The sequence below is a fragment of the Polypterus senegalus genome, chromosome 2 (genome assembly GCF_016835505.1).
Source record: "Polypterus senegalus isolate Bchr_013 chromosome 2, ASM1683550v1, whole genome shotgun sequence".
Taxonomy (NCBI): domain Eukaryota; kingdom Metazoa; phylum Chordata; class Cladistia; order Polypteriformes; family Polypteridae; genus Polypterus; species Polypterus senegalus.
The window spans coordinates 78689307-78716687 of NC_053155.1; the positions used below are offsets into that span (position 1 = coordinate 78689307).

The 27381-nt window shown below is 36.7% G+C and overlaps 1 protein-coding gene across 1 annotated transcript in view; it reads right to left on the bottom strand.

Moving 5' to 3' along the window:
- Positions 1-226: 226 nt before the first annotated feature.
- smpd1 (sphingomyelin phosphodiesterase 1) overlaps positions 227-27381 on the bottom strand; it is a 50233-nt gene continuing 23078 nt past the window's right edge. Inside the window, exons 4-6 of the mRNA XM_039744052.1 lie at positions 26413-26489; positions 8936-9081; positions 227-5023 (exon numbers count right to left, since the gene is read on the bottom strand). Of these exons, the coding sequence (XP_039599986.1) occupies positions 4617-5023; positions 8936-9081; positions 26413-26489 (630 nt within the window). The 3' untranslated portion in view covers positions 227-4616. The remainder of the gene's footprint in view (positions 5024-8935; positions 9082-26412; positions 26490-27381) is intronic.

Here is a 27381-nt window from a genome sequence, read left to right on the forward strand (position 1 = left end):
TTTCAGGCACTGGCAGCACAAGAAATGTGTCAGGTAACCCAAGAAAAACAAAAAAGATGAAAACCAAGTCCATTTTTGAAGCAGGCGCATTACAGAACACTGCTGAGAAGACACAAAGCTGTTAATTCCAGACTTGCACCCCACAAATCTCGTCGAGTCTGTGAGCCCTGAGCCTTTTAAATCGCTTTAAGCACCGCTTTTATAACAGTTCACTCCACACCGCATAAAAAGGGCACTCGCTTCGTTTATTTCTGTTTTTTACAAAATGGAAGAAATCAGCAATGCGTTGACATTTTAATTACTGTCATTGGCACAATTATTAATACTATTACCAGAATACATTTGTTCAATTCAATTCGTATTTAAGCAAGATTCAAGTCACAGTTCAGTACTTTCAGCCAAAGTTCCTTTTTAGAAAAGCAACACTGTAAGCCAAATATTTGATTTGATGCAGTGGATTAATACGTTAAATAATGAAATGGCAATGCTAAAAACAGCATTAATGGTAACACACAAAACATAAATATCTGGATTTACATATACTGTATCAACATATCTGGGCAAATAAAATATGACAAGTTAATAATTCATTTTATAAGTGCATATATGCTTAAAGACAAACTAGCAAGACATATTTACAGCACAGACTTGACTAGAACTGCCTAGTCCAAAAATGAGACAATGAACATAAAATTAAACATCTTAAATTTAAACTTTAAAATGCATCGTTAACACATGAATTTTATAACAATGAAAAATTGCTTCAATCATTTCAAAGTGCAAAACTTTGCAAAACATAATTTCATTAACCAAAATAGAAATTGATCTTCATTAATACAATCATCATTATAATAAAAAAAAAAAACCCATCAAAATAAAGGTTTCTAAAGGAAGTATGGGGGAGGGTCTTCAGTTACCTGTGAGGGTGCAGTTAGCCGTGGGCACGTGCCACCCGGCCCACACCAGACGTTCACAGATGCCATGTGCTGCTTCAGCTGTCTCACACTCGCCTGCTTTCACATAGCAGCACTGGCAGGAATGGAGTAGAGAGTTTAAAAGTGAACTCCTCCACATGTGTGCAGCCATCTCAATTCAGAATACATGTTAAGACCAAACTAATACGCCAATCCTTCATCACCAAAATTACACACATAATGGCAAGTGAAGGCAGGAACATCACTGAAACACAGCAGCAGGAATGACACTAAAATAAATAACTTTTCAGGGACTTTAAACATAATTGGTATAATTCAAATAAATGGTAACACCACAGGGTTTCATCTGTTCTTGATTTCAATGAAAATACAATTTGAGACACACAGCAAAGGTGACCTGTTAGATACACGTGGCCACTTCATTTGTGTATGTTCACAAAATGATGATACCTTTAATTTAGGTCTACTGTCGGCGTGGGTTTCCTCCGGGTGGTCCGGTTTCCTCCTACAGTCCAAAGACAAGCAGATTAAATGAACTGGCGACACTAAATTGGCACTAGTGTGTAGTTGCGGTGTGTGCGCTTCCCCTGTGATGGACTGGCAAGGGTTGGTTCCTACATTGCATCCTATGCTGTTCAGGGTTAAATGGTTTAGAAAATTACTGACTGACTGACTACTGCACCAAAATGATTTGGTGTGTTTCCACACGTTAATAAAAAAATACAACACTTTAGTGACACAGAGTTGTATGTTAAGCTGTATTATTATTATAAAGCTAAATATGCATATCTTAGCCCACTCCCTCACTAAGATTTAGGGGCACCGCCATTTTTCCAAGGTCTTTTTTGCAGGTAAACTCACTCAATTCAAAAAGTAGCAGAGACGTTGATTTGAAGATTACATTTTGGATTCTAATTCTGCCTCCTTTCACTGAAATTCCCTTTCACCTTTAGAAATTAGGCGGTGTGCAACAATGAAGATGTTTTGATATAGATATCCAGAAAAGAGCCGACTGGTAATGTTATGGGCAAAGAATTATGCTGGCTCAAGAACTCAACGCAATGAGGTGGACTAATCTGTGCACAGCCCGCCTGCTTCCCTAACCGCTACATTGCTTCTTGGGATTTCAGTTCTTCCTGCATGTCCATGCTAGACCAGTTACATCACTGGACCCCTCTCTTAACAAAAAGGGGCTAAATCATTTCACACCGTATTTCCCACCCATTCCGAAGCGTCCACATCAAAGAGTACTTTGTGTTATTAAAACATAAAAAATCGTGACTTTTCCTCCTTAATGTAACAGCAGCAAGTAAGTGCTTGGTTCTACTTCTAGCAAACAGCTCAACTTTCACAACATTCAGCTTTCAATAATCCTACTAGGTTCTAAGGCACCCAAAAAAAAAAAAAGACAATGAGATGAAGACTGAAATGAAACCACCCTTCCTAAGTCTTGACAAGGAAACCTGTGCACCACTGACCACTACTTGATGAGCGCACCGCTGGCTCTGCTGAGCATCATAATCAAGGCAAGAGCCTGCTATGAAGAACCAGTGATGTGAACAAATCGCTGTGTGAACGGAAACACTGAAGCACATAATTTCTCTCTAAAGCTTACTTTAAAGTGTATGATTCATTTTGCTGGGAAATACTGCTTAAACAAACCCTTGCTCTGGACCACCGAAAAGCACAAAGCATAATAAAGTAGGACTGACCAAAAGGAGCACAAAGCTAGCTAGAAATATTAGCGTGCTGGATTAACAGCCAATAGACAGAACAGACTGGCTTACTGGATAAACAATCCACAGAAGACATTTTTATGCTAGCAATAGACTCCTTTAATACCCTGCGTGAATCTTTGTTTTCAGCCTCAAGTGCCATTAGGTGTGTGAGAAGCTGAAAAAAAATTAATACTACCCGCGTCTACATTCATGATATTTCATCCTTGGGCCTACATATTTCAGAACACCAGACTGCATTCTAAAGACGCAAGCTGAACGGAGCAAGTACTGCCAATGTTCTAACCTCACGTCTAGATACAGATTGCATTAGTGCGTGTTGCCTCTATTATTATATGTATGGTACTGCTGCTATCAAAATAAAGGAAAAAACAGAAATAAGTGTATTTTGAATCTTTAGGTTTTATACAATCACCGTCAAAGGAGAGGCAAAATTCCGTCATGGCTCCACTGATTAAATCTGTATAGTTACTGAAATAAGACCAGCCCATTGTTAAGGCAAACATTAGGACTGTCTGTTTAGATGTGAATCAGGTAGATGAAGGCTTTTTATTTAGGTGAGGAAAAGAAAAGAAAATGCATAGCGGTTTGAATTGGGGGGAGATCACCTGGGGAGAACTTAAAGCTCTAATCACGAAAAAAGTGACCCTGAGTTTTACAAGATTCAAGCCTCAGGTGCTGGAGCTTAGACAGCATCCTTAAAATTAAAATAACAGCCATGTATATTGCATGGGGGTCCCAGCTACTGCTACATTTATGTACAAGTTAAGGCAAAGCTCTTGAGTAATGTGATCTTTTATTCAGGTCTGACATTGGCAATCCATCATTCCTGAGCTCAGATCTGCCACTAATTAAACATTCTGATGATGCACTGAATTTTGGGTACGGATTTTGTCTTGTGGCTAAGACTGCATATAATCTGGCACCTGAGTGATTTAGCAGTCATAAGAAACATCTGGCATCAACATTTCTTTCTAGGTAATGACTGTAACAAAAGCAACACTGAGTGTGCATTGTTTAGCATTTGCTTTATATAAAATGTCATCGATAAAGCCACTGCCAGTGCCATGCACACTGACAATACTTGTTGCATAGCAAAGAGAAGTCTGCAGCTACCCAATATTATCATCAATGACAACAAACACAAAAAAGGGATCAATCAAAATGCCAAAATAAAGTGGACTAAAGTGTGCAAAAATGCCCCCCCCCCCTCCTTTGATCTTGCATATTTTTGCAGAAGAAATCTTTTGTTGATTGAGAGCCCTTCTCTGGTTATGGCAGCTGCAGCCACAGTGACCTTTGTGACACAGCACAGACTTCCCTGTACTATGAGTAAGTAAGTGAAAGTGGGAAATGCCCATGCTCATGCTCATTTTCACAACTAACAAAAACAGACAGCACTGTAACTATTAACTTCATTTAGTAACAAAACCCAATCTGATACGGTGAATGCCTTGAGTTCATCATTGGATTCGATGAGAAGATTTCTTAAACACTGAAATTAACCCAATGCTTCTGCAGTCCTCTTGTTCAGAAGTAAATTGCACTTAATAAATAAAGTGAATCGGACCCAGTTAACTTTACAAGCCCGTGTGCTTTTAGGATCTTAGAAGTCAAGCAAATTGAGGATTTAGTATAAAATTAAAAAGAAAATGAAAATAAAAATTACACATTTCTAAAAACCTCACATTTCCACCCAAAGGAAATCTTTAGGTACAAGGAAGGATAAAACACTTGTGGTCCAGGTTTCTTAAATACACAAATGCATAAATAAAATAAAGTCTATTAAATTAACATTTAAAAATTAAGTTTAGTCCCTCAGTACTGTTTTACATGTTATTAAGATTCTAACTATACATTTACAAGGGGATGTAAAGCATGTAATGCTCACATTATTTTTTTACATGTATTTCTTTATATCTAATTTGTTAAATAATCTCCCTAATTAACACATTGTTGTTCGATACCTTGCTTTCTCTATTTCACTGTAAGACAGACCTGGAAGCATATCAAGACATAGCTGAGGATCACCAGACCGACCTGAACGGAGGGAGCACAGTACTGTAGCTTTACAGGCGTTTTGACAGGGCTCTGAAATGTGACCCTTATGATAAAGATGCCAAAAATTCTGGAACACACTATCATTCTTCTGGAATGTGCGGATAAGATTATCCCAGTCTGAGGGAAACAGAGTCTTCAGTTCATAATTTTCTCGGGCATTGTACAGGCGTTTCCAGTGGATAGAGGTAGATTCCATGTTTGCTTCAGTTAGGTTAAGGATGTAGGTTTCATGGTCTACAACTATCCTTGAGCTTCCAGGGTAATCTCCATCAATCTCGTAGACTCGATAACCTAGGAAATTATTTGGTTAAAAACATTATTATTATTTTTTTTAATCTAACACATACAATGTAGTATGATTTAAAAACAACAGAACACATTAAAAAGTATTATACTGCATAATTAAATATATTTACATGAAGTATGCATGAAATTTTAGTTACCCTTAATCCTCTTCCAGAGTTTGGTGCTTGAGGAAATGAAGGAATGTATCAATCCCTGTTGCCATGACAACCATAAAAAGTGATATGCTACAAAGTGTCTTAGAAAATGAATCCGTTAGATTAAGAAAAAAGTGTTACTTTACAAATTGGGCTTACTATATGCTCATATAATACTTAGTTACAAGAAATTAATAAAAATAAAAGGCACCTGTCTAATCATATGTACTGTATATAAAACTGTCTCATATGTACAAGATAATTCACTGATACTCTTCTAGTGGGACTCCAGCTCCTTGTTTGAAGTATTTGTTTCTGCAAAGCCCAGATCATCTAAGCAGAAGTTTATCATAATTTTTAAAAATGTATTTATCTAAAACAGGGTATCTTAACCCTTTAAACTCAGACTTATTTTTTCCCCATTTTCTGCTACTTTGATTTAACTGGTTAGAATATCATCATATCATCCTTCACTCAATAGTCATGTTTCTGCTCCTCAAAATAAAGGTCAAACATTTCTCCTTCAGAATTGCTACAACTGAAAAATTAACTGTTGTATACATATGTTATAGCAGAATAAAAAATTGCAATAATGTTTTTACAAAAAAAAGTCACTTTTAATATTATTCTGATTTCCACAGGTGTTGAAATAAGTTCCCAAGCACTGTAAATTGGCAGTGAATAATGTCAGAAACACCCAGAAAAAAAGTTATGAAATATCTACAAGTAGTATGTCTAGTTTTACTGTTTTGAAGCAGAAATTCTTTTTCTCAGTTTTAACTGTTTAAAAATTAGTTTTCATAGCATACATATTCTTTACTGAAGACCCCTGGCCTACATATCATTATGAAGGGCATATGTTACTCTGTTAGAATATATATAGTTGATAAAGAAGTTATACTTTGTATCCAAATTCCAATGCCAATAGCCACAAGATAAATAATATCATATTCTCTGCGTTGATAACAAAAGGATATGATCAAAGTGGAGCATGTGACATTATTTATCTTTACTTTCAGAAAGCATTTGATAAGGAGCCACATGAAAGGGTTAGCATCAAATTAAAAGAATTGGGAGTTCAGGGTGTTATTTGAGGTTACAAAACTGACTAAAGACAGGAAGCAGAGGGTTATGGTACGAGGAATCTTATCAGAATCGGCTGAAGTTAAGAGTGGTGTTCCACAGGGGTCAGTGCTAGGGCTGCTGCTATTTTTAATATACATAAATGATTTGGATAGGAATATAAGTAACAAGCTATTTAAATTTGCAGATGATACCAAGACAGATGATTGGCAGATAATTTGGAATCCATTGAATCATCACAGAGGAACTTGGACAGCATTCAGACTTGGGTAGGTTTGTGGCAGATGAAACTTAATGCAAGTAAAGTATTACATGAAGTAAGTAAAAATGTTAAGTTTGGATACTCAATAGGAGGTCTGAAAATTCAAAGTAGAAATTATGAGAAGAATTTTGGCGTCGCAGTGGATACAGCAATGCTGTCTTCTTTGAAAGAAGAAAAACATTATAGCATCGCACTGTGGTATTCAATATGGTATTTTAACAGTAACCCACTGTACATTAATTATAGCAATGATGAAATGGATGATTAAATGCAATTAATAAAAAAATTGTATTGTTTGGTCTTGCTGGTGGGTCCAAAACAACTGGGCTGAGTTTAAAGTGTTAAACAGTTACAGTTGTAGTTAATGGAAAACGGTTGTGGAATTGGGTTGCCGCAGGTTGATTAAGCAATTGACATTACTACAACAACTGCTCTCATCTATGATTACTCCACCTCTGCTCTCACAATCGTCCATGTTTCTCTAAAGGGCTCAAAGCTCTCAAAGATGGACCACGGCCTGTCATTTAACATGGAATGGATCTTGAAGAAACTAAAAGGCCAGACTGGGTCAAAAAATTAAGTTTAAGAAACACTGATATAAAATAATATTGATTGTACATTGCACTCTTTTCAAAAAGAACAAGTTCCTTAAAAATAAAAACAAAAATAAACAAATTATTTATGGCTGCTTAAAATAACTTCACAGAAATATAATTAATATGACTTTATTTTTATTTACTTTTGTTTTAGATGTTGTATTTTGAGGGGAAAAACGAGAAGATTCAGATGTCTACCATAAGAGCTCATTTAGTTTTTACATTTATTGTTCTGAATGATAATTTTCAAAGTGTAAAGAAATGAAAAAGGGTCACGTTAACGGTAGTGATTACATTTTTCAGGGGGCAAAAGGCAAACAATAAAAAGAGGGTGTGTTATACAAACTGTGGTGGATGGCCAGGGCTCTTAATCAGCCAGGATGCCAAAGAACTGGAAGGACCAGGGGAGAGAACAAACAGAGGACAGTACCTCCCCTCGGGCTGCTACATAGCAGTCCTTCTGCATAACAGCAGTACCCAGGATTCACACAGGGCAGAATGGGACTTGGAGTCTGGGACGGCCCGATTGGGTTCTGCGAGTGGCACGGTGGGGAGCTACAGAGCCTTATTTTTGTCAGGCTTCCTCCACACCTGGGAGTACTTCTGGATCTCACCAACGAGCCACCTGTAGTAATTCCAGGTGCAGTATAAAAGGAGCTGCCCGCCTTCATTCCGGGAGCCAGAGTTAGGAGGTGGAGGACAAAGCTTGGCAGGTGAGAGAGGGGAGAGAGAGGAGAGAGAGGAGAGAAGACATTGGAGGGTGCCATGTTTATTGTGTTGGAACTGTGCTGTGCAGGTGGGAAACAGGAAAGGTGTTTCCCACAGTGGGAAAAAAAAACCAACTAAAAATACGTGTGTGCTGAACTTGCATCCTGCATCTGTCAGTGTTGGGTTTGGGGAGCTGTGCACCCCCTGTAGGCCACAGAATGTTTCCATGTTCCCATATGAGACACCTGGGTCTTTCCTCCCTGCCAAGTCAATTCTCTCCATCTCCAGTTAGATGATCAAGAATTCCCTTTTCTCCAAAGTCAATTGTACCATGTGACAAAATCTATTAAGGTAGCTGTAACTTTAAAAACAGCCCATGGCTCTCTAGATTTCTCTGTGGAATCCACAAAAAGAATGTACACTTTACACTATAAATTTATTTACATCAGTTACCCTGAAAATGATAGGGAAAACTTAAGAAAAATATAAAGATGAAGTAAAAGCTTTTAGCATATTTACTTATTTAGCAGACGTCTTTATCCAAGGTGACTTACAACATTTCTGATACAATTGGTTCCACTTCTTTTGGTTTCCAAATGGAGCACAGGTAAGTCAAGTGACTTGCTCATGGTCTCACAGTGTCAGTAGTGGGATATGAGCCCATAACCTCAAGATTTGAAGTCCAAAACCTTAACCACTACACCACACTGCCTACATATGGTGGGAATATCATCAATTCAAAGAAGTTTGTTCAACTGCACTGAAAATTCACAAGTAATCAGAGAATGAAAAAAGCATTTAGAACGTGCATGTAGCTATTTGCAATATCCTGCATAGAGTAAGTACCAATATACAGTACAAGTGAAATGTGTAATTCTTTAATCTTAGTAAATAGAAAAACATGAATCAATCATCTGTGTTCAGTACACTGTGCATCTTATGTTCAAAAATGGAACTACAGTTTCAGTAAAAAGTTCTGCCTTTCTTTACTGCTCCATAATGAGGACCATACCAGTTTGTAGACACCAGTGTTAACTTATGGGCATTCTGAGAATTGAGTTTTCAGTTTGATAACCAGATAAAGACTTTTGATTTCCATTTTCCATTTACTTACCTGGGTTGAGATTAATAAAAGTTGTAACACTGGGTGCAATGAATGCAACGGACACTGGGCGAGTGAGAGTTTCCTCATCATAAAACATCTGAAATTCATCAAGGTGCGTATGTCCAAAGAACTGACTTGCAATTGTGCTTTCAAACCTATAAAAAGGCAAGCATATTTTAAAATAGTGGAAAGATTTCAGAAAATTAAATACAAATGTTAAAAAGGAAGATCTGAATCATAAATATTTTCACCTTATGGCTTAAACATCCAATGAGTGATCTGTACCAAACTGGAAACTTGCCTTTACTATTTAAGAGCAGCTCTATTTGCTTATGCAGTGAAGCAGTGGTATATTCAATTAAGTCTAAGTATAAGCTTATTAAAACACATGATAGCTTTTAAATCTATTTACAAATGTTTAGAAAATAATTTATATAATGTTCATAATGCAATAAAGGTTATACTACTATGATAAAGAACAAATAATCTCAAAGACAAGATTTTCAGCTAATTAGCTTTAAATACAGAATTTTTTCATTAAAGACAAATGAACTGATGTGAATTTGAATGAATATTTTAAATGCATTCCAAAAGCAAAAAATAATTGAAACGTTTACAATAAACACAAAATTCCATTTATGGTACAACACACAAATTGCCAAAGAGGAAATCTACCCAATACAAACATCTATGTTAGTATTGTCCTGATTGCATATTATTGTGCAGGAACAGTTCTGTGGTTATAATAGCAAAGTGCCCATATATTTTTCACATACCTGTTTTTAAAAGAGAAGAATTTAAATTCCTATTGCCCAGCTATTGCCAAAGCATTCTGTGGTTGTGTTTAATTGAAAACACTAGCAACATTACACACTAGACTGGAATTCCCTCTGTATGGCACAAGAGAGAATAAAAAAATGCTAAACAAATCTTTATATGGTATAGAACTACCAGACTTCCATTAATCACTGTACAGTACATAAGATAAAAATGTTCTGGGCAGTGAGGCATTTGTTGTTTTTAGACACTGACTGTTTTTGTTCATCTGCTGCACATGAAATCCTCATGGTCAACAATTTCATTAAATCAAATATTTGCCTTTTGCATCATGTAGTGCTGACAGATATCTAATAAAAATATTCTGAAGCTGCTGAGCTCTAACACACAGTGTTACTGCATACTCAAAATTTCTGAACTATGATAAATAATTTTAAATAAGCAATAAATAAATAATAGGGAGTGCAGTGAAACCAAAAGGTGGCTGGTTCATTGTGTGACCCTTAGCAAGTAATTTACCCTGGCCTGGCGCCAGATGCAAAAATATGTTCAAAGTTGGAAACAGCTGTAATGTAACCTTGTCTTTGTAAATTACCTTTCACTAAGGCTTCAGTCAAATGCAAAATTATAACAACAACAATTCACTTCCACTTCTTATCTTAGACACATATTCAGAAATGGTAGCTCTGCAACACCCATCAGATCCAACACTACAGTACAGTGCACTAAATCTAACTCACTGTTAATAGACAAGCTAGGTTGTAGTCCACAAGTCAAAAGCAAGCAGACTTACTGTTCGACTTGGAATTTTGTCAGTCATAACAGTTAGTTGTTTTTTTCATTGAAATTCCTGTGCTGTTATTAGTACTGCCATTTTATGGAATTCTCCATTGATGGGGAGGATTCTTGACAAAAACACACAGGCCAGAGGATGAGGCTTGCAGTTTTTGTGACCTTTAATTTTAAATCTTACACTGAATATTTCTTTGTTGCCTGGTTTAACAACTCTGTTGTTGCCTTTGTTGTGTTGTGCCTTCAGGTTTATCTAGAAGCCTGTAACTTCTCCACTTCTAGGGGAGTTTCAAGTAGAACCAAGAGAATTCATGGAGCCAATGCAGTGGTGGCAACACTGTAAATCTGCATGTGTGATGATGTAGGACTGATTTGTCATGTTTAAGCTAACGCATAGCAGGCAAAGTCAGATGATTAAATGAAAAGGAACTTAGGCCTGTTTCAGTATGAGGTTGTGATTCAGGCACTTTTTCTCCCTTTAGGGCAACCAACAACACTGATTTTGTTTTTTCATCTACCGTGGTTAACAAACTATTGTTAAGCTGGTGCTGGTGCTTGTGTTTTAACTATTCTACCTTCACGTCGAGTGTAAAGAAGTTTAATAAATGTCACGCCTTCAACTGGAAGTTGTTTTCCATTACCTAGAGACTTTGTATTATGCTATATTGGTTTACCTTGAGCATGTTTGTTTGTTTATTGTTGTCAATTGTTTGTTGCGTTGAATAAAATATAAAACCTGGAATTCACCAGTCTCTCATCTCCAGTTATCTAATTGTGACTGCTACACTTGGATTTCTGTTGGCTAAACCCTGCGAATTAGTGCATTTCCAGAGGTCCCTGAAACTCCTCTTTGACATTGAGCTTTTTCTGATCTAGATTATATATTATATTATATATGTTATATAATTATATAGTATATCTAAAATATAACTTTGACTAGTCAGAATGATTATCAGAGACACAGTATGTTATACAAATATATATATGTACGTATACACACACAACTGAGAGCCTATTCTCAATGAATTCTATGACATATGAGATATCTGTAATGATATATTCATTTTCAATTAGAATGTATGTTAGATATTAAAAATGACATTATTATATCTTTAATTCAAACACAATAATCACTTGAGCTTGAAATTTAGAATAGTCAAAATGCAATTTCCTGATATCTCTAATGGAAAACTCCATCAGTGCCTTTAGGAAAAACCATCAATTATCAATAATCAAAATGGAATTACAGCTGTCTGAATTGAAATTTTGACTAGTCAAAATGTAACTACAGTTCCTTTTAATAGGAATCTAGATTAGCCAAAAATATCATTGTAGATAGTAAAAAAAAAAAGACCTGCCATGAAAACAAAATAGCAGGAGACATTAAATGGTTTGTCATGTGTATACCATTGTGACTTCAACTTTGAAGACAACGATTAATTCAAGCAATAGGTCCAGATTTACTGAAGAAATGTTTTGCTACTTTAAAGATCTTCATTAAAATAACATTGCAGGTCATTTTGGTATTTGCCTGATTTGTTTCACAAAAAGAACTAGTAGAATTTTTCCAACAGTGTTATGAATCTCGAGAGCCCCAAAACAAAAAAGCCCCAGAAATTGATCAAAATGCTCACTAGAGTGAGAAACCATCAAAACCCAGTTAGAAACAATGGCAAACACAGAATCTCTCTAAATAAAAAGATGTATTCTTTAAAAATTGCTCTATAATAAAACTAAACTAAGCAAAAGGAGTCTCCTGAAAGTCAAAGGCAATCCAGGGAAAACAAGTCCCAATCACAAGTCTCAATCCAGCATAAACAGTGAACAGGTCAAAAAATTTCAGAAAATCACATATAATCAAATAGCACAAGAATCACCCAAGCTTCCCGAGCACATTTAAATGAACCGCAAGGGACTATGGGATGTCCTAGCCTTTATAAAAATGAACAAAAAAACTGGAATTTGAGCCTCAGCTAGAGGAGGAACCCTGACTTAAATATAACAATTAGTAAATGTTTAATCATACTAGCCCTGCACTTGTAACTGAGGACCACTCATAAACTGCTCACTTGATACTTGGAAAATAAACTTGGCCATTCTGTCAATGTTGTGCTTTGTTTCCAAGTTAACTGGAATAGGAAGATATTTGGATGGATAGATAAAAAGGTGCAAGTAGATATCAGGTGACACATGTTATTTAGAGCATGCAAACTGCCAAGTACAAGGCTTCTAAGTGACACAGCAATTTCTTCAGCTGATTTACACACTAACTGGTCAGCAGCATGGTTTTTGTAATCTGCAAATAATGTACTTCATCACTAATTTAATAAAGTATCCAGAGATTTTTTTTTTTATTATTTTTAGTAAAAGTACATTTTTTGCATAAAGAGGTATTTTATTTTTATTATGCTTGTGTTATACCCTCAAGCCAATAAACAGCCAAAAAAGGCTTCTGCCAATTCTCATCCATTGCTACTGGTTATCAAAAAAATGACGCTGACCATTATTAATTCAAGCTATTGTTAACATTTACTAGTGTAAAATTATATTGTCACATTGTGACCTGTGTTATTTACCCATGAAAGTGAATGGGAAAAGTATGCGATATGAAAAAAGGATATTATTCTTTTGATGACAAAAAGGGAAGATCATTCTAAATTATAATTGGTCTATAATAATAAAAATAATTTAGGATGATTTAATTTATAAAAAATGAAATAAATCAAAAATAACTCAAGAGATGTCTCCTGACAATTAAAATTCACCCAAAAGGGAAGAAAAAATGTGTTAGTGGCTACGGACAGAAAATGCATGTGTTTGTGATAAGTTTTGATTGAAGCAGCAGAAGCATTCAGTAAACAATTTAAAATCAACATGAAGCTGCATATCATGGATGTAGCCCATCATATACATAGATCTGTTCCCTGTAAAATTAAAAACTGTAAATTGTGCAAGTCTGTTGTACTCTTGTACACATATATGACTAAAAGAATTCTGTTTAAATGATTCCTTTGTTTCAAACATCTGCTTTGGATTTGATTGTGAGCTATTTATTCATTAATATGCTTTTCAGTGCTGTTGAACAGTTACATTAAGCAAAACTGACAGCTGGCCTTCTGAAATGCGAGACCCAACAGTTGCTACCCATTTTCAAAAGCTTGTGATGTGTGCTGTACATCGCTTATGTGCCAGCTGCTTACACTTCTTTTTCTAGTACATTTGAAATCACATCCAATTAGTTTTCAAAATGGGTAATCAAATGATTTTGAATTATTTCTTCAAAAGTATAATATTATTAATAGTATTAATTTTAAAAATACTTCATACATCCTGGAATAACATAAAATTGTGCTGCTTTTTAGCAACCACTTTTTAATTACAGAAGCAGACATTTTCCCTTCCCCTAACTCAAGATACAAAGATGCACTATTTGTGGCTGTCGGCACCTTTTATTTGGAAGAGTGGGAAAAGAGGCAATAGATGACAACTTTGTTGAACAGTTAAACTTTCTCCAGAGATTTTTGAAAAAGTAGATATAAAATCTGATCCCTCTATTGTTACTAAAAAAAGTATAGGGTGATACAAAATAATGCCGCTACAGTGTGGGTGGGAGAATTGATGTGGCCTGCACATGAGTTTTTCCATATTTATAAGTACAGTATACACTGTGAATTTATTTATATTTTGTATATTTGAGATGCAAAAATCACTAAAGTTTGTTTTTCATATGTCAGTCCACTCTATAACTTATACTAAAAAAGCAAAAAACATAATTATAGTATATAAAGAAATTAACTAAAATGTATTCAAGATGAAAGGTGCAATACCACTACTGCAGTGGAAAATCTTGAACTTTTAACAGCTCAAAGACCAACCTTTGGATCCAAACACAAAATTCACAAAAGTCTTTATATCAAGCATATGTCAAATTTTATGAACAGTGGTTTTACTTTAGTTGCTATCACAGGTGGAATTCACCCAAAACCTAAAAAGGTAAGAAAATAAGGAGTGCAAGTTGTGTACAAAATTTCTTAAGCATCTGTCCATTTATTCTCAAGTTACAGCATCCTTAAAATTACCACAGATAAACAGCTTTTCAAAAAATGTTCAAAACATGTTTTTCTGTTAAAAACCAGAAGTCGTTTTTTCAAGATAACAATACTTCCTCAATGTATATATTATGTAGAGAGAAAAAAATACTTAAATGCAGAAGTGCCCTCACTTTTTCCTGTGGATATGGTTTGTAGGCGATTTGTTCAGAATGGTCATGTGAAAAATAATGAACATCCTCTTACAATTCTATGGTTTACATATCAACACATAATTAAAAAAATCTGATCCTTATCAGGGTCTAAAATTATTTAAATCTAACCTCAGGTGTAAAACAACACACACCGTTTCCACTGTGTCATTATTTAGCTTAAATGAGGTGAAAATGGAGAAGTAATGTGTGAAAAACTAAAGCACACCCCAGGATTCCATAGCTTGTAGAACCACCTTTAGCAGCAATAAATTCATACAGAAAACTATTACTTCAAGTTATCAGTTTCTCACGTTGTTATGGAGGAATTCTGACCCACTTTTCTTTACAACATTGCTTCACTTTATTGAGGTTTGCAGGCATTTGTTTATGCACAGCTCTCTGAAGTTTCCGCCATAGCATTTCAATCAGGTTGAAGTCTAGACTTTGATTGGGCAATTACAACATCTTGATTCTTTTCTTTTTCAGCCATCCTGTTGTAGTTTTGCTGGTGTGCTTAGGATTATTGTCCAGTTGCATGACCTAATTTCAGCCAAGATGTAGCTGTCAGAAGATGGCCTCGCATTTGACACTAGAGTACTTTGGTACTGTATATACAGAGGGGTTTATGGTCAATTCAATGACTGCAAGGTGCCTATGTCCTGTGGCTGCAAAACAAGGCAAAATCATCACCCCTTCAACACCGTGCTTGACAAGTTGGTATGAGATGTTTGTGCTGATATGCAGTGTTTGGTTTTTGCCAAACATCTCCACTTTGTTGTTTCAGTAGTCCTGCGGTTTGTTCAGATGCAACTTTGCAAATCTAGGCTGTGCTGCCATGTTCTTTTTAGAGAGAGGAAGCTTTCTCCTGGCCTCCCTCCCAAACAAGCCATACTGTTCAGTCTTTTTCTAATTGTACTGTCATGAACTTTAACATGCTAATTAGGGCCTGTAGAGTCTGAAATGTAGCTCTTTTGTTTTTTGCAATTTCTCTGAACATTGCAATTTCTGACCTTGGGGTAAATTTGCTGGAATGTTCACTGCTGGGAAGATTGGCAACTGTCTTGAATGTTTTCCACTTGTGAATAATCTTTCTAACTGTAGAATGATGGACTTCATAATGTTGGTCATATATAAAATGGCCTTATTATCCTTCCCAGATCGATGTGCCGCAACAATGGCTTCTCTGAGATCACTGCTGATGTCTTTCCTACTCGGAATTATATTAACCTGAATGATCCAGCCAAACAAAGTGCCAACACTTTTGCTATCATAGAGGAGGTCAAATTTGCTGATGAACAATTAATCAAGTGCATATTATTAGTAGCACCTAGCTGCTACTTACCCTCTTAACTCATATGGAAGTAGTAAGGATATGCTTAATGTTTCACACACTGCTTCTACATTTTTGCTTAGTTTTTGTTAAATAATGACATGGTTTGATACTTCATATTGTTGTTCATGTGAGATTATTTTTACCTAATTTTAAGACCTGCCAAGGACCAAATGATTTTGTATTATATCCTGATATGTAAAACCTTATAATTAAAATACGGTGTACTTTCTTTATCACATGACTGTAGACAGAACTTTATTTGTCCCGAGGGGGAAATTTGGGATATATTTATATTTTACATTGTGAGAAGTCTGTCCATGGAGGGCCCCAATGGGTACAGACTTTTGTTCCAACCTATCCTTGAGGTTAGTTGGACTCCTATCTTAATTAAATTGTAATCTATTTGTGAGTTTCAGCTTCTACTGTGTTAATCCAGAAATGCAGAAGTAAATTTTCTTTTTGAAGGAATTTAATAAGAATGACTAAGCAATACTGATCTTTCTTTCTAAGACTGGACAGTTTCATTTCTTTTGAAGTTTTGTTTATTTAATCAGTTACTTGCTAATGATCACAGAAGCAGAAACAACAAAGTAGTTGCCATAGATTTTAATAAACAGTGGTCCATTTGTTTTTTTGTTATTTTAGGTTCACTTTTTTCTATTGAATTTGAAGTGTAAATTTAATCAAAATGATAAGAAAAGAGGGTACTAAATTCTAAAAAGAAGCAGCTACTTCAATGACATTTCCACATATAAACTCATCTATCAACAAGTAACAAAATTTTAAGACCTAAAAAATGTAATTCTTATTTCTAAAATTCCTATAAAAGGTAAATATTATTGTGTCATTCCGTAATAACCTGATAAAAAGGTACAACACAGTAATACACAGTGGCATGCAAAAGTCTGGGCACCCTTGCTTAAAATGTGTGCTACTGTTAACTGTTAAGTGAGCAGAAGATGAACTTGTCACCAAAAGGCATTAAGTTAAAGATGACACATTTCTTTTAATATTTCAAGCAAGATTACATTTTTATTAACATCATTCACCGGTAAAATAAATACCAAAAAAATGAAAAGGGCCTGAAGAAAAACTTTGCATCCTCAATATGGTCAGTACTTAGTAACACCCTCTTTGGCAAGTATCACAGCTTGTAAATGCTTTTTGTAGCCAGTTAAGAGTCTTTCAATTCTTACTTGGGGTATTTTTGCCCATTTGTCCTTGTAAAAGGCTTTTAACTCTGCACGATTTTTGGGATGACTTGCATGCATGGATCTGTTGAGAGCTATACAGAGACTGCCAATAATCTTTATATTTGGGGGACTGTGAGGGCCATGGCAAAACTGTCAGCTTGTGCCTCCGGAGGTATTCCATTGTATATTTTCAGATGTTTTTTCAGATCATTATCTTGTTGTAGGACTCATCCTCTTTTTAAGTTCAACTTCTTTACAGATGGTGTTATGTTTGCTTCCAGAATTTGCTGGTATTTATTTGAACCAATTCATCTCTCTACCAATGACATGTTCCCTGTGCCACACACTGCAACACAAGCCCAAAGCATGATCGATCCTGTCCCATGCTTAATGGAGAGGTGTTTTTTTCCTGGAATTTGGTGCCTTTTTTTCCTGCAACATGGCTTTGCACATTGTGGCCAAGAAGTTTTATTTTGACTTCATCAGTCCATAGGACTTATTTCCAAAATGCATCAGGCTTGTTCACATGTTTATTTACACACTTCAGGCACTGACTATTGTGGCTTGGATACAGAAAAGCTTTTTTTCTGCTGACAGTACCTTGAAGGTCATATTTGTTCAGGTGTCACCCTCACCAATCCAGAGTCTGCTAAATCTTACTGAAGGTCTTTTTCCATCAAAAGGGTTTTTTTATTTGCTTTTCTAGTAACCCTCAACTTGAACCCCACTGTTCTTGTTAAATGGTATTTCTTAATAATACCATGAACTGAGGAAACAGCTATCTGAAAATTCTTTGTTATCTTCTTGTAGCCTTCCCCTTGCTTTGCAAGCATCAATTATTTTGTTTTTCAGAGAGCCAGTCAGGTGCTTAGAGGAACCCATGCTTGCTGATTATTGGGACAAGGTTTGAAGAGTCGAGGAATTTATAGAGCTTTGAAATTCACTTTGGATTTCCTCACAATGACTGCGAACAAGCCATAACCCTAACTAGCTAATTAAAGTCAGAAACCTTTGTAAAAGTTACCTGAGATCTAAAATATCTTGGAGTGACCAAACCTTTGCATGATGCTCCTTTCCTTTTTCACTGTACAAAACAAAAACACATCAGTCATGCATAAAATGATGAAAAGAAACTGATTTTTTCTGAGATATAAACCTACAAGAATGCCCTTTCCTAATCTTTATTAGCACAAGGATGGTCGAGACTAAGAAATGTTTTAGCCTTCTGTCTGTCTCTGTATATTAACCTTGTAACGTTAAACCTTCAACCAAAGTCTTAAAGAGGTAGGTTTATTTCTTAAACTAACAGTACCTTTCATTTTTGTCACTTATAAAAATACCATGTTTACATTGGAACAGAATGTTCTTAAACAGAAGGAGAGGAGTTCCAAGCATGTTTTTGTTCATAATTATATTGTGCTTAGATGTGTTAACATCTGCACATAATAGAGAAGGTCTGGCATATTTTGCATAGAATGCTTTGTGCTTAAAGTACCTAGACCAATCATAATTCTTGTTGTACAATCATTAATGCAGTATTTAGGAAACTACAGGTGTACGCTTGTTAACATTTCACAAATCACGTGCACTTTTCAACAAATTAAACTGATTTTATATTGCATTACTGCAAACACTAACTGGCCCACTGTACAGCTTCAGAGAATATAGGGAGCTTAGAAGCAACATCTGGGGAGACCTCCTTTAAAATATTACATAGATATTCAATCAGTTGCAAAAAATATAAATAAAAAATACAAATTCAGATTAGTATATTCTGTTTATGTGTGGAGAAACCATACAGTAAGGCCACTCCATTTAATTTGGCAAGCTTTGTGTAAATCACAGCTTCATAGCCCAGCCAAGTTTACTTTCACCAACATCCCAGGCACACTATTCTTGACAGTCTGCAAAACCTTAGACAGTACAGTTTAAGTTTATTTATTTTATGTGATCATGAAACACAAGCAGCAATGAAAAATGCGTAACAAAAAACACAATACAATGTATTAAAACAGACGCCAGTTGGGCAATCTTTAAACTTTAAAAAAATTCCTGTTCTTTTAGACAAGATTCAAAATATATGCACACAAATAAAATAGGTGTAACAAAGCAATTACATATAGGGTGTTACAAAGGTCATATTGCAATACATAAAACCTCATATTTACACAATTCAGAGAGTTGTTAAAAAAAAAAAAGAAGAAGAAATAAAAGGCCTATTAAAAAGTACACAGGTAAAACAAAAATAGAGGAAGGAGCCCAAAATACTTATGTTAGAACAACATTAACAAAGTCTTGCTAAATTTCTGAAAAAATACCTTTACGATTCCATGTAAAATTAATTTTTACTTTCTGGTATACAAAGTATAGGGAAACTACTGTACTGTAATTATCCATTCAATGTCAAGATTTAGATGAATCTTGACGTTTTAGACCTTTCCGAGTTCGAAAATACCATTTTTGGAATAATGTCTGTCTGTCTGCGTGCGTCCGTGTGTGTGTGTGTGTGTGTGTGTGTGCGTGTGTATAAAACACAATAACTTGAGCACGCTTTCACTTATGGTCAACCAAATTTTGAATACAAGTATTAGGTACTAAATGTAGATTCCTATCAACCTTTGGGCTATTTCTGTTAAATGGAAGTGGTACTTCACCTTTTATTCATGCAGCTGCAGAGTCCAATTTATTCAACTTTACTTTTATAATAATTGCTCAATATATTATTAATTTGCTCTGATTTGTTGTTGATGGCTCTTTAATGTACATAATATAATCATTGTCTTATGGTTTACTCCTCAAATATCCATCCCCATATCTGAGTATACAAGAAAGTCTAGGGGAGACCACTCCTGATTTTTGTTCTAGTTTTGGCTAACAAAAGACATTGCTTTCCATTAAGTTTGGTTCATTAGAAAAGCAAAGTCAATTGACACACTAACAATACATTACACAAGTTTATTGTTAAAATATTGTTTTTATAATTCACTCTAATTCAATTCTATAGGAGCACTAGGAATAATTAACTCTAGTTACTCTATCAACAGGGTAGAATCATTTAAATTTTTAAGCACAACTGTCACACACAGTCTGAACTAGGATGAACGCATAACTGGTCTTGCCAATAAAGCTCAGTTTTTTCTCCATTAACATAAAAAATTCGTAATAAGTGTTCATACAATTTTGTAGAGTTATTATTGAAAGTTTTTCCATAACATTCTGATATGACAAACATAAATTGTGGTGTGTTATTCAGACAGCACAAAAGAATGCTGAATGTGCTGAAAACACATTACTTTAACATGGCCTTTTTATAACTTCATTTTAATCGTAATTTAACTTAATCCTGATACTCTGTATGTTCAATTCATCATAACAACTATTCATGGTGGCTCTAAAATCGGTACTGACCCCTACTCTCTTTTCTGTTTCTTTTTCCGGTTTCTTTGTGGTGGTGGCCTGCGCCACCTCCACCTACTCAAAGCTTCATGATGCTCCAACAATGATGGACGGATTAAAAGGAAGAAGTCTACGTGACCATCATCATCATCAAGCCCTTCCGTGAGAACCCTAAATCCAAAGAGGACCGTTTCATTTATGTTAGGTAGAATGCCCAGAGGGGACTGGGCGGTATCATGGTCTGGAATCCCTACAGATTTTATTTTTTCTCCAGCCGTCTGGAGTTTTTGTTTTTCTGTCCCCCCTGGCCATTGAACCTTACTCTTATTCGATGTTAATGTTGATTTATTTTTTATAATTATGTTCTTTCATTTTTCTATTCTTTAATATGTAAAGCACTTTGAGCTACTGTTTGTATGAAAATGTGCTATATAAATAAATGTTGTTGTTGTTGATATAGGCCTGACTCCATTTAGGTCCTATATATATCACGTTATCTGGAAATATAAACAAAGACTACACTCACCCAGTCAACCTTCTCTTTCGGTTATTAACATCAAGGAAACGTTACTAGTCATTAAAGACAAGAACTACTAGACTCAGAAGCAGTTTCTTTCCTACTTTAATCACTATAGTTGAACAGAGTCCTTGATTTATCTCTGTGTTTTGCTGAATACTATTCTTCTCCATTCAATACAAATAGTTTATATTTCAGGTTTATTTTAAATTCTATCTTACTGTATTGTTATATATATATTTTTACTGTATATAAGTCATGCATTGTATATTGTGTTGTTTAATTCTATGTACCATGTTAGTGTTTAGATGGAACACCAAGAGATATTCCTAGAAGCTATGTTTCCTAGCAATAAAGTTCAAGTTTGGTTCATATCTTTGCCCAAAATGGTCTTAATTTTGGACAGTTCTAAAAAAAAATGACAGTAGATGCCATTGTTCATAATTAGGATACTGTCATAGCAATAAATTTGTAACAAACATGTCTTTACAAAAATAATAAATTTGCTATAGTAAAACAAGCAATCCTTGTGATATTACTGTTTTCAATTTAAAACAGGTGAAAAAGGATTTCAAAATCCCCGATTTCTGTTTTTTCAAGCATTTTAATTACCGTCCCAACTTTTTTTGAATTCAGCTTTGCATCTTGGATACATATGATCTATAAGGATGTGTATCCCCTGAATTTCAACATGTTTTATGTTATTATGTCCAGCAGACCCCCGTGACTTTGTGTTCGTATTCAGCGGGTTGGAAAATGGATGGATGGATGAATACCACTGCATAAGAAATTGACAGGTGCCTTTCCCAGAGATGCCTTTAAGATCGTATAGTGGTAGACTCTATGCCATTAACTGATATAGACTAGAAACACTGTCAATATTCTTCTCATTACTAGCTAAAAAATACCGAAAAGTGAATGCTCCTTAAAGACTGTGGAAATCAGGCAGGTTCCTTTTAACAATGGTCATGAACTCAAAAGTATTGAAAAAATTTCTTATTTAAGATTTTGTAAACACTCTCTATACTGTATAAATATATTTGAAGGTTCAAATAAATAATGACTTTAATAAATGAAATACTATATAAGCTAAGGAGGGATGGAGCCTAAAATTATTCTGTAATTGAGCTGTGGACAGCAACATCTTAAGGGGTTTCTTACGCTGGTTTTATTTTTAAAGTAAGTAGTTCATGGCTAAATTTCTCCTGAAATAATTACCAACATAAAAATGATATGAGTAATATTAGAAGTCTGACTTCTTGTTCTGACTCAAATATGATCTTTCATTGCAATAACACCTTGAGCAACTGGTTCATCTCTTTCCATTTTGACAATATTTGGAAGAATTTTGTAATATGTAGAAAAACATATCAATTTCAAAATGTCTGCAACAAGCATAATGTTCTTGTCGCCCAATATTTAAAACATTTAACACCCAGCCTGCACTTGCCTTTCTGTCTCTCATGCAACCTACTCTGTGACCTAAGCTTGACAATACCTGGGTTTCTTAAACTGCAAAAAATATTTTATTTGAAAATGAGGCATTAGATGTAACTTTTTTTTTTTTTTTAAATAGTGCGAAGCCCAGGGCACGTACAGCCGCCCTAACCCAACACTAACAGTGTGACAGATAGGGGGCGTTGTTGTCCCCTTGAACCCTCAGATCAGACACCAGGTAAAAGTCCAAATAATGGATTTATTTGTACAATATAGTGCACAAAGCACCCTACACTCCACAATACTTATATAAATCACTAATAATCAATACAATAAACAATCCTCCTACTCCCAGATGCATTGCCACCCTTCCTCCCGACTCATCTCAGTCTGCTGGGGTTTCCCATCGGCCTTTTATACTTCTTGACCCGGAAGTGTTTCTGTCCCTTAGTCCATGTGACTTAATAACACTTCCAGGTCGTGTTAAAAGCTCCTTTTCTTCATCCCAGAAGTACGTAATTTTCCTTATTCCTGTGACCAGGACGCACTTCCGAGTTATAAAGCAAAAAGTCTCTGAGCCTCCCTGCAGCGTCCCCCATGGTATCCAGCAGAGCTGTGAAGGAAAACTTCAATGTCCATGATGCCCTGATGGAATTCGGGGCACCTCCATGTTGCCGGGAGGGCTCCATCTGGCGGCATGGGGGTAGTGGCCAGGATGAATGACCGGCCATATGCCACAGTACTAAGCGAAAAATCATGATTTGGAGCGGCCAGCCACGCGAGGGATGTCTTCCTCCAGGAGTTGTTTCTGGTCGGATCTTGGCTAATCCTTGCCTCACATTCCCTGGAGAACCTAGGGGGAATGTTAATCCAATGAGACATCTGGGCTCCTGTTCTCCAAGGACAATATCGCCAAATGTGGCCCCGCCTTTGACATCCATAGCACTGCCTCCGTCCTCCTGCTACTCTCCCTCTGTGGAACTGAAAACATTCGGGAAATGCTGGCTCTGCCCCTTTTCCCGCCGAGGAGGATTCCACCACTGCCCTTCAGCTCTCAGCTCCCTTTTCTATTTTATCAGGAGACAACCATTTTATTTTTGGGATCTCCTTTTTAATCTGGGGCTTGTCCACAGTTTGGGTCTCTCTATGGGAAAGAGAGAGCCCTTTTACTGTCTGCACGCCCTTCGATTTGGAACTGACCAGTGGCAGCACCGCGTCGCTCCGGGAGACAGCACTTTTTAGCTGCTCCGGCTTGACTGATGCTTCCACCGCCCACTCGGTCAAACTTCCTGACTCCCTTGTAGGGCTCGCAGCTACTTGGCACCCGCTACTAATTAACTGCGGGCCCATGTCACTCTGCATCCCTTTATGTTGCATGGTACAGGTCTCTCTTACCTGTACCACCACATTAACCATTTTGGGAGACTCCCTACCAAAATCGCCATTGGTATTCTACTACCCTTTTAAGAGGCACTTCGGCTGCTGCTCCCAAGTCTCCGACGATCTTCTTAATGGTCGTCACAACCTTCAAGGAACTACACACAGGCTCAAGCAATTTCTCCAGTTCCCGTACGTCCAAAATATTATTTAAATCGGCTGCAGGCAGGCTCGAGCCATCATTAGCCCTACCTCCCGGCCGGTAGCCAATGAACATGCCAGCTCCTGGCACATGCTCTGTTGGGCTGCACACAGGCTTCTGGGAAATGGAGTCCTTTCCAGAGGACCGGGTCACCATCTTTGGCCGACTGCGATCCGCCTGTATTAATTTGTTGGCGGACCAATCAGTCATTTCCCAGCCCTCCTTACATTTTCGTGGGGTGAGCAGTACTCGCTTGCCTACCCCTTCTCTTTCGGAAAGTCCAAGTCTGTTTTTTCTTGGGCGAAGCCATAAGCAGTAGGACGCAGACCTCCTCATTCTCCCAATCCTTCGGGGTGGGTCATGTGTCCCTCACCAGCACCTGAAGTCCTTCTCACTCGTCTGCTCCACGGATGTGAGCACACCACCGCCTTCGGAATTCTCTCCTGCCTCCCGCAGAACCTCTAGATGGACTTCTGGGAGGTATGTGCACAGGACAAAATGTGTTATTTTAAAAAGATTTTCAATCACATCCCCGGCACATACCACATTGTAGTCATCCTCATCTGGAAGTTTCTCCCGAAATGCGTAGCCGCTCCGTGGCTCGTCTTGAGCACAGGCAATGTTGAGCGTTAGCACCCGCTTGTGTTGCCGCCTTGCTTGGTCTTCTTTTTCCCCATGACGGTCTTGGAAAACGGGGTTTGTGGCGATTTTTCTGATTTTTTCTGTGTGTCTTGACACTGTCTTCTTGGGGTATTCTGTCCACAGAAATTTTTAATCAGGTCCTCTGCCAAATCGCCGGCCAGAGAATCCTGACGACTACGCCACTGTGACAGATGGGGGCGCTGTTGTCCCCTTGAACCCTCAGATCAGACACCAGGTAAAAGTCCAAATAATGGATTTATTTCTACAATATAGTGCACAAAGCACCCTACACTCCACAATACTTATATAAATCACTAATAATCAATACAATAAACAAACCTCCTACTCCCAGACGCGTTGCCACCCTTCCTCCCGACTCATCTCAATCTGCTGAGGTTTCCCATTGTCCTTTTATACTTCTTGACCGAGACGTTTTTCTTTCCCTCAGTCCATGTGACTTTATAACACTTCTGAGTCGTGTTAAAACTCCTTTTCTTCATCCCGGAAGTACGTCATTTCCCTTATTCCTGTGACCAGGACACACTTCCGGGTTATAAGGCAAAAAGTCTCTTAGCCTCCCTGCAGTGTTTCCTGGCGGCCCCCATGGTATCCAGCAGGGCTGTGAAGGAAAACTTCAATGTCCATGATGCCCTGCTGGAATTTGGGGCATCTCCATGTTGCCAGGAGGGCTCCATCTGGCGGCGTGGGGGTATTGGCCGGGATGAACGGCCGGCCATATGCCACAACAGGCAGGACACCACATGTTTTATTTATACAAAGTAGCCCAGTATATATCAGCAACACAGTCCCTTCTCTTTGCCAGTCCTTCCGCCTCCACTCCACCTCGCGAGCGTCATCCACTTCCTCTTGACTCTGGGCATTTGGTGGTGGTGACTGGCTCCTATAATAGGGCACCCAGAAGTACTCCAGGTACCCAACACATAATTTTTCTTCATACCGGAATCAACTTTTTCTAGGACTGTTAATTTTTCTTTCAGCGTAAACTAATGCCGTTTCTGATGTCTCACTAACATTCACACATAACAATTATCACTTACTTTTAGTCTAACAAGAAAGAGACAGCTGCAAATTTCCTAAGACTCAACGAAAATGTAGGCATGGCATTAAATATTTTTTGCATTGCATTATCATCTATGGTGGTTATTTGTTTGGTCAAAGAAACAAAATCTGTTTAACATGTTGTATGAATATTTGTTCAGGCCAACAAAAAGTATTCGTTGTTCTGAAAATTTTGTTACTTTGGTATTTGACCTGTATAATAATGTGGGTATGTGCTTTCTCACAAGAAATGGGTAACCACTGGGTCTCCATATTATCACATTTCATCACCCCAAACTATTAATATTCTCAACAATTTAAAATTAAACTACACCGCTGTCTACATATATTTAACTGCTAATTAATATCACATTACTGTATGTGAAATATTGCTTTTCATTAGGCTGTTTATGGAAACAACACATCATTTGTAATGATAGGTTAAGTAGGTTTCTAGTAATGCTTAAAAGAATAAAAAAAATTCCATCTCAGACACTTACAGGAAAAAATCTACCTACCTATTTACAATTTTATAGTAGTTCCAGCTCCAAGTTTTCAAACATAGTCCTGGTGGAATATGACCAATGATATGAACCTAAAGGAAAAGTTATCATTATTATTATTATTATAATTGCTTACTCTGACAACTTCAGTCTCTCCTTCCATTAACTGTTAATCCTTGTTGTTCAATTCAGAGTTGTGCTAAGTCCGGTGCCTATCACAGAAGCATTAATGACAATATGGGAACTAATGATGATTGGTGTGTCCATCCATCATGAGATATTCTCATCACACACATGCATGGTCATTTTCATTCTCATTGGGGCCGAATTCAAGGAGTAATCAAAATCTTTGAGCTTCACCTATTAAAACATTTTTATGTTTCTACAAAGTCTCTGTGAAAACTAAAATACTTGTAACAACATACACAAAGCATTGTTAAGTCACTCTAATAAACTGGTTTGGTTTTGCTATTGTTGCAACTTTTTGGTAGTTGAGCGGATGTCTCCATTACTGGCATAGCACATTTCATGTTAATGGCTATAACAACATGTGGCCATGTGTATCTCTTCAAATTCAGTTTCACAGAGCTGCCTTTACAATTCATGTAGTGTGAAAAGGAGGCATGTTATAAACAAGAAGGGTGATGAATGACAGCTTTCCTCAATGCTTTCTGCAGACTGACTGCTATAAATGCCACAGAAAATGAGAAACTGACCAGTTACGCGAGCTGTTCGAATCATGTAATCAGTGAGAACTATACCCTAAGCATCATAAAAAAATAGTGCATTTGACCTTTCAAGCACTAGCTTGTACCTTCAATTTTTTGGCTTCTTGTCATGACCTAACAAGAAAAAGTAAAAAGAAGTGACATGCCACACTGTCATAAAAACACTAGTGTTTCAGCATGATGCCAATGATTTCATAGTTCACGTTTTAAAACTGCACGACCTTTCTGTGGCTTACCTGACTGCTACCACAGCTCT